The following is a 13,671-nucleotide window of genomic DNA, read 5'->3' on the forward strand; positions in this document are numbered from 1 at the left end:
ATAGATATATAATTCTTATAGCAAGTCTGTAAGGTAGAGATAATCTCCTTTTTACGGAACAGCAAATGGAAACTCAAGAGGTTAGGTTAAACCCAAAGCAAGCAGGGGAGCCAGGAGTGGAACCCAGGTGCTCAGCCCCAAACCCTTGCCATTTCCAATATACCAAGCTGACTTCACAGGCATTACAGAAAGTGCAAATCAACAGGAAGATCGAATGTGGTTTGCCAGATTGTGCACCAGGCACCTTAGAGAATCAGTTACTGAATGAGATAAAAATTATGTAACCTGAAAGATCATTTTAGATATAAAAGGATAAACGAACTGACGCGAGGTGACACTGCCCCCTGCTTCCTGAAGGTAACGCTGGGCCACATCTCACATTACCGCCCCCTAACACCCTTTTACAGAGACTGATTCAATTTATCAAGGAAGTTGGATCTCAGATCATCTTGAGTGAGAAAGGCGTCTGTCTGGTCCTAAGATCTGTCCTTTGAAGTGAGAGGACGTAATTTGCTTCTGAGACAGCCCTTCAGATCTGCAGAGAGCAACCCCTCCCCTTATGAATTTTCTTGCTTTCGGCCTGAGTGTTCCACCTCTCAAAGGACACTGGTCACCTCCACTGTCCACTTACTATACTTAAATAAATGAGGATAATGATTGTCTACATCAAAGAATTAATGAAGCTTTATTATAGAACAAAATAGAGGAACAGAGATAGAAGTCCTTGAATGGTAAAAATATTAGTTCAAATTCTCAGTCAAGTGATAGGCAACTCAGAGACACTTTATCCCCTTCCAAAAAAGACAGTGCTTTCCCCATCCCCAGAATGACACTGGTGCCAAGTTGCTGCCTGAGTCTCAGCAAATCCATTTGACTTCTTTGGAATGGGAAGTCCAAGTTCAGGGCAAGCCGACGACCCTGGAAACCTGCTGGCTCCCTGCCCACATGCCACCACACACGGTGGGGTCTCAACTGGACAGCACCATTGCCCGCAAATCACAAGCCACGCAAGAAAAACGATAAGGCTTTATGAAAAATCCAAAGTTTATTGCAAATTGTATTTTGCTTCCCTTCGTTCTTCATTTTTACAGGATTTATTGATATCCATGATTTTTTCACAGATGTACTTGTTGACTTTGGAGAGTCTCTGTGCAATTTCAGTTTCATCCACAGTTTCTTGTGCTATTCTGTCGTACAAACACTCTAGACAGGGGAAAGGAACAAGATGGCCAAGGATTAATGGTGAATTTAAGTACAATCTTGTAAGGGGGCACAAAGAAAATGTACCTCCTGACATACTTCCCAAATACCAATTCACGTATCTGGCACTGCTGTACGTTTAAATTTTCAATACAAATGTACTTAGAAAAAAGTAGATATATGCTGTAAGTTTACACTTTAAGAATGATACAATATCCATATGCCCACTACCCAGTTTCATAAACATTATTGGTCCTTCTGATGCCTCTGGATGCCCCTCCCCAATCCCATCGTTTCCTCACCCTCCCCAGATGTAAGCACTCTCCTGGATTTTTTCTTTCTTTTCTTTTTGTGTTATCACATATGTACACATTCTTATATAATGTATTGTTTACTCTTCCCTGTTTTTTTTTAAATAATTTTTTAATGTTTATTTATTATTGAGAGACAGAGAGAGACAGAGCATGAGCATGGGAGGGGCAGAGACAGGAGGAGACACAGAATCTGAAGCAGGCTCCAGGCTCTAAGCTGTCAGCACAGAGTCCGACACTGGGCTTGAACTCAGAAACCACGAGATCATGACCTGAGCCGAAGTCAGACACTTTACCAACTGAGCCACCCAGGTGCTCCTACGCTTCCCTGTTTTTAACTTTTTTTTACAGGTATATCCATATCTTATATATCTTTCTTTTTCTCACTCAACATTACATAAATTTCGTGATTTACCCAAGTTGAAGTGTGTGGCTACAGGTCAATCATTTTCACTGATGGGTAGTGTTCTCTGGAGTGGACTGTTCCACAATTTGCTGATCCATTTTACTGTCAACGGATACTCGGATTGTTTCCAGTGTTTTGCAATTACAAACACCCTGGTGCGTCTCATGGGGTACACATGCAGGAAATTCTCCAGTGAGGGCCAAGCTGTGGCACTGCTGATCGCTAGGGTGTGTGCATACTCAACTTTACTAGGTGATGTCTAGTAAATTGTTTTCCAAAGCGGTTGTGCTGCCTGGAACTCCTGACAGTAGTGTATGCCAGTACTGGTTGCCTCATATCTTCAAAAGCACTTGACATTGCCCGGTTATTAAGGTTTTGACAGCCCGGTCGGTGTGAAGTGGTATCTCAACGTGGTGATTGCTAACGAGGCTGAGGTCGGCCGCTCTTAGTGAGTCTGACTTTGCTGTGATGAAACAAAGAGTGAGCCCCAGACAAGGTCTGACAGGAGCCTGACTTCTGCCCACTTTCTAGCCTGGGCACCTGAGGCAAATCATTGCCCTAGATTCCTCACCTGCTTACCAAGAACAACAAACCACAGGTTATCTTTAAGGCTGCCATGAAGCATATGAGATAAACATTTTGCAAGCCTTCTTCGAACCGTACAGAACATTACACCTGTATGGAGTTGTTACAATTATTTTATGTATATACACCTGTCCACTCCTGGGGCCTACCACAGTGCTTGCAGAGGGGCAAGGTTCAGTAAATATATGTTAAGTGAACGAATGAATAGTTTCCCAGAGAAACTCCAGAGGTCATAAAAATTCTGGACATAAGGGGACTACGCATGGAGAACATACCAGTGGTGTATATAATCATGGGCACGAATTTTAACTTCTTTGAACCTGCACTTCCTCACCTATAAAACAGGAATGGAGACCTACTCTTAAGGAGTTGCTATGGAGGGTAAACAACATCTTGTCTACCAGGCCAGCCCAGAGCAGGTAATCCTGCTGGAGGTGCAGAATGTCGGCACTCGATGGGACTGTGGGGACTAACACGTGCTGACCCCTCCTCTGGCATGTGGGAAAGCGGAGGCCTGGAGAAAGTACGGACAGAGCCCACTGTGCCTTCCCCAACGCTGAGCTCTTCCTGGGTGTGCAGCCAGCCCGCCTCCGGGTGCCATCCACACTGCAGGTGCATGTGCTATGGGCATCCCGGGTCCCGGGCACCCTCCCCTCCCCACTGAGAACGGGTTTGCACAGAGAAGCCTTTAAAAGCTTTTGGTTGACCTCCACTACTCCCTGATTACTCCCAAGCCACTTATCTCCACTTCATCTTGTCTTGGCCTTTCCACAGGGACTGAGACAAGAAGGTAGGAGGCCCGGTCTCTCTCTAGTCCTGCCTTCTGCTAAGTTTACCTGCAATTCTCTCCTGCTCCAGGCTATCCCACAAATCAGTGTCTTTGACAATCTCTTTCCCGATTACTCTGGCTCCATCCTTCAGCTGCCTAAATCCTATTCATCCTTCCAGATTCAGCATCCCTGGGGCCTACCAGATCAAACTGGGAGACCCCACTCTGCTGATTGCCTCTGCACCCCCACACTTGCCTGGCTCTCTGTCTCAAAGCACTGATCATGGTCTAATAAAACTGTGACCAGTGCCTCCCCTACAGATGGGAACGCTTGGACAGTCTGTCTCCAGCCCTGAGCCGGGAGGAAGCAGATACTCACGGTGACTTTGCTGGAACCTGAACCAAGTGAGGGAGACAACTTGTGCTGAGAACTGTTTCGAAGTTCAGGAGTTCGAATCTGGCTCTTGCCCTAGTTGCTGTGCAACCTCTAAGTGGGAACCAGTCTGGGTCTCAGTTTTACCATCTGTAAAAGTAGGATGGCAAACCACATGATCCAAGGAGATTCTTCCAGCGCTAAGTCTTTAGCTGTCTGGAAGGTAGTAGGGTGGTAAAGAGGCTGAGGAGAGAGAAGGGGAGAGAAGGAGAGTGGGTGTGATGGCCCTTGGAGCACTGGCAGGGGTCACAGAAGAGGCAGGAAGAGAAAGAGGCAAATGCAGGAGTGTTTTCCAAGAGGGCTCCCCAGCATCCCAAGCATTCCTGTGTCTCGGGGGCAAGAGCGCTGAGCAGCCCCTGAGGTTGATTAAAGGCTTTGTTAGACTCTAGGTATTAATCACCTGCACTTGCCGGGAATGTCTCCCTCTGCAAGGGAGCATTTGAGATTATTGCTTAATTAACAAGGTTTATAACAGCGCTAATGTGTCCTATTAAAAAAGTTATAAAAATTATCCAGAACTCAATGCTGTGGCTCATTTAGGAAACTCAGACATTCTGCAAAAGGTCATTTGACCTTAATAAGGTTTAACTGTCATTCTGGAGCTTGTCATTAAAGAGAGACTCTCCTACGGCCCTCCTGCTCTGCTTTCTGCATTTGCAAGCAGTATCAGTGCTCACCATCCTGCTGCCATCCGGTCGGGAAGGATTTTAAAATCCTCAAAGACATGAGAAAATCCCTAATGAGCAAGGGCTGTCATTTTTGTACAGCAAATGTGACTAAGTGTGGTAAAAGTGAAATAAACACACACAATCTCAAGCCACAGATCTCCTGCTTGGAAGGACCAGTCCAGGGCAGTCTGGAGGAGCTCATATAATTGGGGTAAAAATGGTGAGTGTATGGTGGGGTAGGAGACGGACTTCCAATCTGCCTGCTTGTAGTAGAGAAAAAACCAACACTGTACTTCAGTATGACAAGAAACCTCTGGGACGAGGAAGTCGGACTCACTCTGCCCGGCTCCAACCTAACCAGTTGTACGGCCTTGGGCAAGTCACTTTCCTTCTCATTCGCCTGCATGGCAAGCATTTCTGGGCTCTCAGCGTTGCTATAGGAGGCCCCTGGGGGGCAAAGATACCGCAAAAAGAGACCAGAGGTGACCACAAGGGGCTCTGGGACATATGACAGAAGTGTCCACTCACCCTAAGAAGTCAGGGAAGGCTTCCTAGAGGAAGGTTCTCCTAAGCAGATCCAGGTGGTTAGAGCAGCTAGCCAGACAAAGCAGCCCAGGTGCAGGGTGGGTAGTTATGACATGTGGTCCGGGCCCCAGGAATGGCCCTTACAAATTCCCTAACGTGAGAGGGAACAAGGCTTGTTCAGGGAGTACAGTAGTTCATTAGGGCAAGAACTCTAGGGGAATACTGCTGAAAAATAAAGCTGGAGCAATGGCCAGGAGCCAGGCTATAAAGGTGCTTTTGTGACATGTTAAGAAGCTTACCTTTTAATAATGGGCACCATGGGCTGGCTGTGACGGGGTGGTGGTGACAGGATCATGTTTGGTTTCTTAAGGATCACTCTGGTTATGTAATGGAGAGAGAAGTCTGGAAGCTGCCGGAGTATTGTAGGGGGGAAATGATGGCCTATGAAAGGTGCATGGGGCAGGGAGAGAAGTGGGTGGTTTAAGACATATTTGGGGGCAGAAGAGACAAAACGAGGCATGTGCAGGAGTCGAGCATGGGCATCTCGGGGTACCTGCTGGTGGTGTCCTTCACCAAGACAGGGAATCCAGAAGGGGCAGAAGGCTGTGCAGAGAGGAAAAAGGAGAGAGTGGTGAGGGGCACAGTTGTGCCAGTGTCATGGGGGAACCTGTGAGCTGTGAGGAGACGGCCAGTGGGCACCTGAATGTATGGTTTGGGAACGCAGAAATGTGGACTGAGCCAAGGATAGATTTGGGAACATCATTCACTGATTTAGCAAATGTTTACTGAGCACTCACTACCTGCTAGCCCTGAACAAGATACTCATAAAGCTTATATTCTAGTGGGCTTGCGGGGGGTGGGGGGGTGGGGAGGCAATTCCCAAGTAAACAAACAAGAAATGCTATGCAGACACTTTATGTAGGGTGATGCTGAGGTGACAGAGAACAATGGAAAGGCTATGCAGATGGGGCCGCTGGGAAAGGCCTCTTTGGATGGCCAGAAGGAGGCGGGATTGCAGGGCAGACGGAGGACACTGCTGACAGTGGGAATAGGAAGGTGGTAGCAGGCCCCTGTGATTAGAGCATGGTGGAAAATGGGAAGTGAGGTGTCAGCAGAGGGCAGAGGGGTCCCCAGAGGCCAGATTGCCAGGCGTGAGCCAGGACAAGGAGTGTGGATTTCAGCCTGGGCCCTGGGAACAGTGGGAAGTGAGATCAGCTGAGGAAAGCTTTGTGGAGAGAGAGGACACTCTGGGGACAGAGGACAGGGCAGCAGAAGTGGAGCCCACAAGGGGGATGTGAAGCCAGGGAGGCAGGAGGAAGTCGAACATGTGTTACTGAGGAAGTCCTCAGTAAAGGAGGAATGAGTGGTCCCATCAGACAGTCTGGGGAGGAGGTGAAAAGTGTGCCCCAGATCTGGTAAGGCGGAAGTCCACGGGAAACTTGGCAAGAACAGACTAGTAGGGGGCTAGACTAGGGGGCTAGGCCCCCTCCGACAGACAGCAGGGGCATCACAAGTGAGCACAGGCAGTGAGTGTAGACAACTCCTTAAGAGAGCTGGATGTGAAAAGGAAAAGGGAGAAATGGAGCAACCAGGTGGTTGAAGTGGCCTCCAGGGAGTGTTTTGTTTGTTTTCATAAGAAACAAGTGGTCAAAGTCTATTTAAATGACGCTGGGAAGGAAGTGGGAGGGCAGGAGCATAATTGGAGGAACAAGGTACTTAGGAAGGCAGGTGGGCTGGGATCCAGATAGAGAGGATGGATGGCCCCAAATAAGAGAAGGAAACTCTTCTTCTGGGACATGGGGCAGAAGAACAGACGGTATAGTTAGGTCTGTAGTTAAGCCTGCAGTTTGAAGCTGTGGGAGTTCCTTTTCTTTTCTCTGTGAAGGAAGAGAAAAGGCCATCTTCTGGGAAAGAGAGGTGTGGACTATCATGTTTGGCAAAGCAGAGGAAGTTTAAAAAAGGCTTGGAAAATAGGGGAGTAGATCCGTGAGGGAAACCTGGGGGACTTGGCAGGGAGGCTGAAGACCTAATGGCCCAATGCCACACAGCTGAGAGGTTTTCTAGATTGTTCTGTAGCACTGGGGACCCGGTTAGCTGCACAGGACATCATCCGAGTAGGGTTTAAGGAACATTCAAAATGTTTCTTTTGGCCACTGGGTAGCCAGGACAAAGACCACAATCCTGGCTTTATTGATGGAGACACCAAACATGGGCTTGGTTGGTACTGGCATTGCGCTCGGCTTGGGGAAACAAAAGTGAATATAGTATAGGAACCAGGGTTAGCTCCAAGTTAAACCAAAGCAGAGCTGGGGCTCAACCCCAGGCTTTTGATACTGGGTTCCTACTGCTACTTGCCATCACCCTGCACCGTGAGTGGATGGGAGAGAGCCTGCAAGCTGAGAAGTACTGGGCATTAGTGAACTTCAATGGTGTGATCATCACAAGGTCACATCGGCTCGATGGAGGCAGCTCGCTTGTCAAGAAAGATTGCTAATTTCTTGTCATACTTAGAACATAACTATTTCCAAGCTATGATCCTAGGCAGCCCTTTCAGTTGTCTTAAGAGGTTAAGTTTTCAGCTGAGGAAACTAAGACACAGGGGGGAACTGATTTACAAGAAATCACAACGAGGCTCAGTCCAGGGATCAGCTTGCCAGTCTCAGTGTTTCATTTGTTCACACTTCATTTATTGAGCTCCTACTGTGTGCCATTCCCTGTGGTAGGCAATGAGGATGTGGAGATGAATCAGATAAGGTCAGACCAGTGCCTGAGGCAGACACACAGCAGATGATTTTAGACCACGACAAGACGATGGGGCCAGTCAGGCACTGGAAGGCACCTGGGACCTGCTGAGTCACATTCCAACAAGTATAGTGGAATCAGAGGTTGGGCACCTATTTGGTGGGGCAGGGCCACATCCCCAGGAAGGCCTCTTCCTCAGGGAGACCTCCCAAATGGGGATCCATTATTTCAGAAAGCAAGCAGACTAAAGGTTACCTCCAACTGTCTAAAAATAAGTGGCTGTTTAAGTGAATTAGTCATGAGTCGGCCAGGCAAGGAAGGCAGCTCTGCTCCAGCAGAACAAGGCCCACACTAGAGCCAGGGTGGTATGGGTTTGAACTCTGTAGCTCTAACCTGGCTGATCACTTAATCTCGCTGAGTCCTGCCACCTTGACCTCCAAAGCGTACCCTAAATCTGGCTTTTTTTTCCACTCCCACTGCTATAACCTTAGTCCACGGCACCATCATCTCCATCCGAGACTACTGCACGAGTGTCCTAACTGAGCTCCCATTTGGTCATTCCACAATCTGCCCTTCTCCTATGGATAGAATAGATCCAAGCTGCTTAATGTGGCTTTTTTGGCCCTTGAGAACAGCTCTCACCCACCTCGCTGACCTTGCTCTCCCCTCACTCATGGCTCCGTGGCTGTCTGGAGCTGCCTCATCCCTGGAGTGTGCTGGCCTTTGTGCCTCTTTACTCTGCCTGTTTTGCCGCCCCTGAGACCTCCACAGGGCTGCCTCCTCCACCCCTAGTTCCCAGCCTCCTCAAGCAGGCCTGCTCCAACACACCTAACACAGCCCTCTCTGTCCTGCCGTAACATGTAATGATGCTTCATTACCTTCCTTCGTCAGTACCTGAAATTATCTGACATGTATGTTGTCTGTCGCAGAACCTGGCATGGGGCCTGCTCAAAATGTACATGTTGATGGAATCTACTTTCTTTACTGAAACATGGCAGCTGGACACTTAGAGACCAGTAGTCAGGAGCACGGCTTCTGAGGCCCATGCAGTGACCCCCTTCCCAAGGAACCCTTCCTTGATTTTCTAGCTAGGGGGTCTCCTCCCCTCCTGAGATCTTTCTCAGCATATCATCTACCCTTCTCTCATGCTAGCAACTTGAACTGTGCTTGTGTCCACGGCTCATCTTCCGTTAAACATGAGCTCCTCTGGGACAAGGTCCATACCTGCTCTTGTGTTCTGTGCCCGGCCTGGGGCCTGGCATGGAGAGGCTTCAGTGTCTGCTGAACTAAACTGTGTCTAGTACATTCCACAGAGTACAGGACAGCATCTCAGCCATTGCGTTTGTACTGCAGTGACCTACCTCTGACAATGCTTAGTTTGTGAGGCGAGAGGGGTGGCTTAGGGACTGCATCTTTCTTTTTTTTTGTGGCAACTCCTGTGACGCTTCTGTTCTTCAGAACATCTGTTCCCCAAATCATGACTGCCAAGTTCTTTGTGTACTTGGAATCTCCTTGGGTTACTTGTAGCTGGTGCCATTTCTCCTCATCAACCCAAATCCCGCTTCCCAGATGGACCTGAAAGAGATAAGAACACAAGCACCTGTGTAGTCGGACAGGCTGGCAGTTGGAAACTTTTCTTTTCCTTTAAAAGACACTGCTGCACACCCATAAGAGGCTCATTCCATAAACATCATGTTAACTTTCTTTGAGGGAAATAATAATCATTTACCGAATCCCTATATGCACCAGGCCTTATTCGAGTGCATTATACCCACTCTCTCAAATCTTCGTGGCAACCCTGGAAGGAAGGTGTTGGGATACTATTTTCATTTCCGATGGAAAAACTGGGTTGAGAAAGGTGAAACCAGTTGCCAAAAGTCACTCAACTATTATGTTACAGGGTTGGGATTCTAAACATACTCATGTTATAACAGGGCCACTTGGAGCCCGAGCAAATCTCAGAACGTGTACGTTTCACTTCCTTCTCTGTTACACTTTAGAAAGACTTCTCTCCCTTTGCTGTGAACATGCTGGGGCACAAATCCCGGCATAGTGGTTCCCAACAGTGGCACACGCGGGGGTCGTCTAGAGCTGTAAAAATCGCTGGTGCCTGGGCCCCATTCCCAGGGATTCTGAATTATTACTCTGGGTGGGACCTGGGTACAGGGGTAGGTGAAAGTTCCCTAAGTAATTCCAATGTACAGCTGAGTTTGAAAACCACTGCCAGCTGGAGCCGGGAGGACAGCCACCAGACTCCACCATTAACTGGAGTGTGTTTGTGCAAGTCCTTTCCTACCTCTAGCTTCAGTTTCCCATGAACTAAACTGGGAGAGTGGGATTTCATCTCTAAGTTCCTTCTGGCTCAGAACACCTATGATTTTGATAAATTAAATACAACCACAGTGTCCTCAGTCTGATTCTGTTCTGATGGAACAGAACACGGGCTAGTGCTCCCTGGAAGGGAAGGTCTCAGAAGGTTTCAGGGCAGAGTCGGTAAATGTAAGACGACTCAGAACGATCTAGCAATAAGCTATAGGCTTTCAAATTTTTTCTCTTTTCTGGCTCTTTTAACAACTCAAAAACCATTTGCTAATCATTAAAAAATGGAGTTTTGACTTCGATACTGCCATTTATGTTGTGTTTCTCCTGAGTCTGTGGAGGGTGGAAATGGCCTCTGTGGAGAAGGAGGGGAGGCAGCTGCTAATGAGCTGAACTTTCTAAGGGTAATGAAAGAGCTCTGCCCAAAGTCCTTGTCTTCAGAAAGAACCGTAGGTCAAAAACATCATGTGGTCAGGAGACCTCTTGGGAGAGGTCCTGGCCTTAGAGACCGCACACACACCCACACTGATGGCAGCCTGGCAAGAACCACCGTTCAAAGATGGCTGAAGATCTTTCTACTGAAGACTGGCTTGGAAAAGAAGGTGGGTACACACAGATGGGAAGACAGGTCAGCCAGCAACACTTCTTCCTTCACCAATTACTGAGGTTTTTCAGCCATCCAAAACGGAAAACAAAATAGCCCAGCAACACAGCCCACTCACGGATGTAAGCAAGTAACCAATCCACCTGGCCTCATCTGCCTTCACTTCCTTTTGCTCACAAGATCATTCAGATCCCTGCAGGCCTGGTATCAGGTAACCAGATCCACCTGGTCTTCCTGTGCTGCAAATTTCAGTGCCGCAAATCTGTTCATATGGCTCAGGAAGATAAGCAACCCTGGAAGTGAGATGTGCTGCCCGGGGCCAGCTGGGCAACACTGATCCAAGGTCAAGTCTGGCCTTTCTTCTGCAGTCTGAACCGCAGGTGGGCAGTCTGTGTGCCAGATCAGGCATGCTGGGGACAAGTTTCCTGCTGCTCCCTGCTGGGCCCCAAGTCACCTCCCTCTGATGACACTCTGAAGCTACCTCACAAGCTTCCTGAGATAAGGGGGAAACAAGGAATTTGAATTAGATTAAATTCAGAATTAGAAAACCTTAGAATGGAAGACAGCGTCTGTTTTTCAAAGATTTCTGCTCTTTTCCACCCTGGGCCTTGCTTTCCTTTAATCTTTTAATTTATTATTCTTAAAAGAGAGGTGACAGTCATTTTAGCCCATGTTCTGCTAGAGAAGGGGGACACTAATATTTTTTGAGTACCTATAATGAACCAGGTATTGTACCCTCAATTTATCTAATCCTCATAATGACCTTAAGAGATGGAAATAGGTAGCAGTTATTATTCCCACTTTACAGACACGAATAGAGATTCAGAAGGACTAAATTACTTTCCGTAAGACATACCAGCAGTAAATTTTGGAGTCAAGATTCAGACCCAAATCTGTATGGCCCTAGAGCCCAAGTTCCCCAGGCCTTCTGCTGCTGCCAGTGTCACAGTGGTGCCAACGTGGTGGACACATAGCCTATCTAACATATCTATATTCCATGAGGTTTCTTTTTGAGTTTTCCTCTGTGCTGGCCCAGCCACTTCCCCTGCCGGCACTCACTGCACGTCACTACAGCAGACAGGGAAACCAGAAGAAGCCATGGGCTGGCCTTCCTGCCTCTGGTCCCTGCTCCCTTCAACTCACCCTATAAACACTGCCAGATTAGTCTCCCTAAAACACAGCTTTCCTTCTTTGACTAGATTACTTCCACAGTCTTTCAACTCCGTGTTTCTGTGTGAACACTCTGGAATCTTGAATGGCTCCCTCTTTCCTATCACATCAATCTAACCTCCCCAGTCATCTTTAGAGGCCCTCCAGAATCCTCTTTCCATTCAACTTGCTAGCCTTTATTCTCCTGCTATGGCCATCATGATGAAGCTTGCAAACTCCCGCACTTCCTTCTACTTTCAGTATGTGGTAACAGAAAAGGGGGTGCTGGAGTCTTCAGCCCTAGGTGGCAATCGGCTAGTCACTTTACTTGAGTCTCACTTTTCTCAGATGGACAACAGGCAGAACACCACCTAACTCAAAAAGCTGTTGTGAGGATTATATGACATAACATGAATAAAACGTCAGGAGGACAGCACACCCCCAACCCACCCCCCAGCTATGTCTCCACTGATGCCTTTCCCCTGTCCAGAAATGAATGCCTTCGCCTATGTCTTCTTAAGCCTGCTAATCTTCCAAGCCCCAGTCCCAAATCCAGGAAACACTCTTTAACTCTCCATGGCTAAGTTCTATCCTCTCTGAATTTCTAGCCTTCTGTGAGCCTTCACCACCTGATTCAGTCCTTCACAGTACATCTCCATGGGGACGCATTGAGGCTTTGCCTCTTTGGTCCCGTTCAAAATGATCAGGACTAGTCTGAACACAAAGCAGGAGAAACAGAAGGGCACATTTAATACGTTTTAATGGCACAGGCTTTCAGTTCTGATGAGCTGCTTTTCCTTAGAGAAGAAAATATTTTCTGACATGAACTTGAGTACAAGGCCAGCTTTACAGCACAGAAAGAAATGGCTCTGGGTAAGACCAATCACAGGTATATGTTGGGACAAGGGCTCCCGAGGTCAGCAAAATAAGGGTCACCTGGAACAATGCCCAGTTTTCAGAGATGGAGCAGAAGAGACTGGAAAGAGCACTGGCCTGGGAACCAGGAGACCTGCCTTCCAGTTCCTACCTGTTTGTTTCTAGCCTGTTCTATAATTACAGAGGAGCCCTTCTCTGGATGTGCTTCCCCAACTATGCCATTTATAAATTAGACTATGTAAACTTTAATAGTCTTTGCAGCTCTAGGATTCAGTGAGGTTTTGAAATAAAGAAAAGCAATGAACTTTATCAAAATCAGAAAATAACTTTTGCGGCAAGCCCTATTATACACATAAACCATTGTTAACTATTTGACCGTAATGTTAGCCTTATGTGTCAAGGGAGGTTTTAAAAATATGGCATCTGGCAGGATGGGACTTGATCAAAAAATGGCTTTGTGAAATGTTTTGTAGGACAAAACTAGTTTCCTACTAGGAAGTGGATCCCATTCTAATGCTCTAGGCTTTGCGGAGATTAAGGCTTTTGTTCATGCAGGCAGAGAGAAGAGAGGGTCAGAAAGGATAGCAGAGCCAAGAACAATGAGGACGAGGGAATGCTGCTCTGGGAAGCTGCCATCCATTTCTAGTCTGTCCACTTCCTTTCCTCTCCCTTCATAAATTTCTCTGTCGAGCTTCAAATTAGTTGCAAACAAAAGTCAGGTTAGTTTTACAGCAACACGTTGGCAACAACCAATGAAAAAACAATACTGGCAATTTCAAGATTTGTTGTGCAACTCCCAGGGAAACATTAAGTGAGGTTTGAGACACCCATTTTCTGGAAATGGAAAAATGATACCTTTGCAAAAGAGGCCCCCAGAATGCTCAGAAACTGTCCATCAGTTTTCAAAGGAAGAGAGAAATAGTGTTCTCTTGGAAGCTACTTTAAGAAAAAGTCTCTAGTCACCGTACAGTGCCGTCGTCACTAAAAAGGAATCAACAAACACAGAATGGTCCTTTCTTTTCTTTATCTTCAATTGGGGAAGATTCACCCAACTTAGATACACAGCTGGAGTGACTACAGGCCC

General features: G+C 47.2%; 1 protein-coding gene across 2 annotated transcripts in view; it reads right to left on the reverse strand.

Annotated features, from left to right (window-relative positions):
• Positions 1 to 666: 666 nt before the first annotated feature.
• The window catches only part of BEND5 (BEN domain containing 5), a 48,147-nt gene continuing 35,142 nt past the window's right edge, over positions 667 to 13,671 (reverse strand). For both annotated transcript variants that reach the window (XM_030325360.1, XM_032594296.1), the window contains exons 5-6: positions 9,001 to 9,214; positions 667 to 1,203 (exon numbers count right to left, since the gene is read on the reverse strand). In XM_030325360.1, coding sequence (XP_030181220.1) covers positions 1,046 to 1,203; positions 9,001 to 9,214 — 372 coding nt within the window. In that variant the 3' untranslated portion in view covers positions 667 to 1,045. The remainder of the gene's footprint in view (positions 1,204 to 9,000; positions 9,215 to 13,671) is intronic.

The sequence above is a fragment of the Lynx canadensis genome, chromosome C1 (genome assembly GCF_007474595.2).
Source record: "Lynx canadensis isolate LIC74 chromosome C1, mLynCan4.pri.v2, whole genome shotgun sequence".
NCBI lineage: Eukaryota > Metazoa > Chordata > Mammalia > Carnivora > Felidae > Lynx > Lynx canadensis.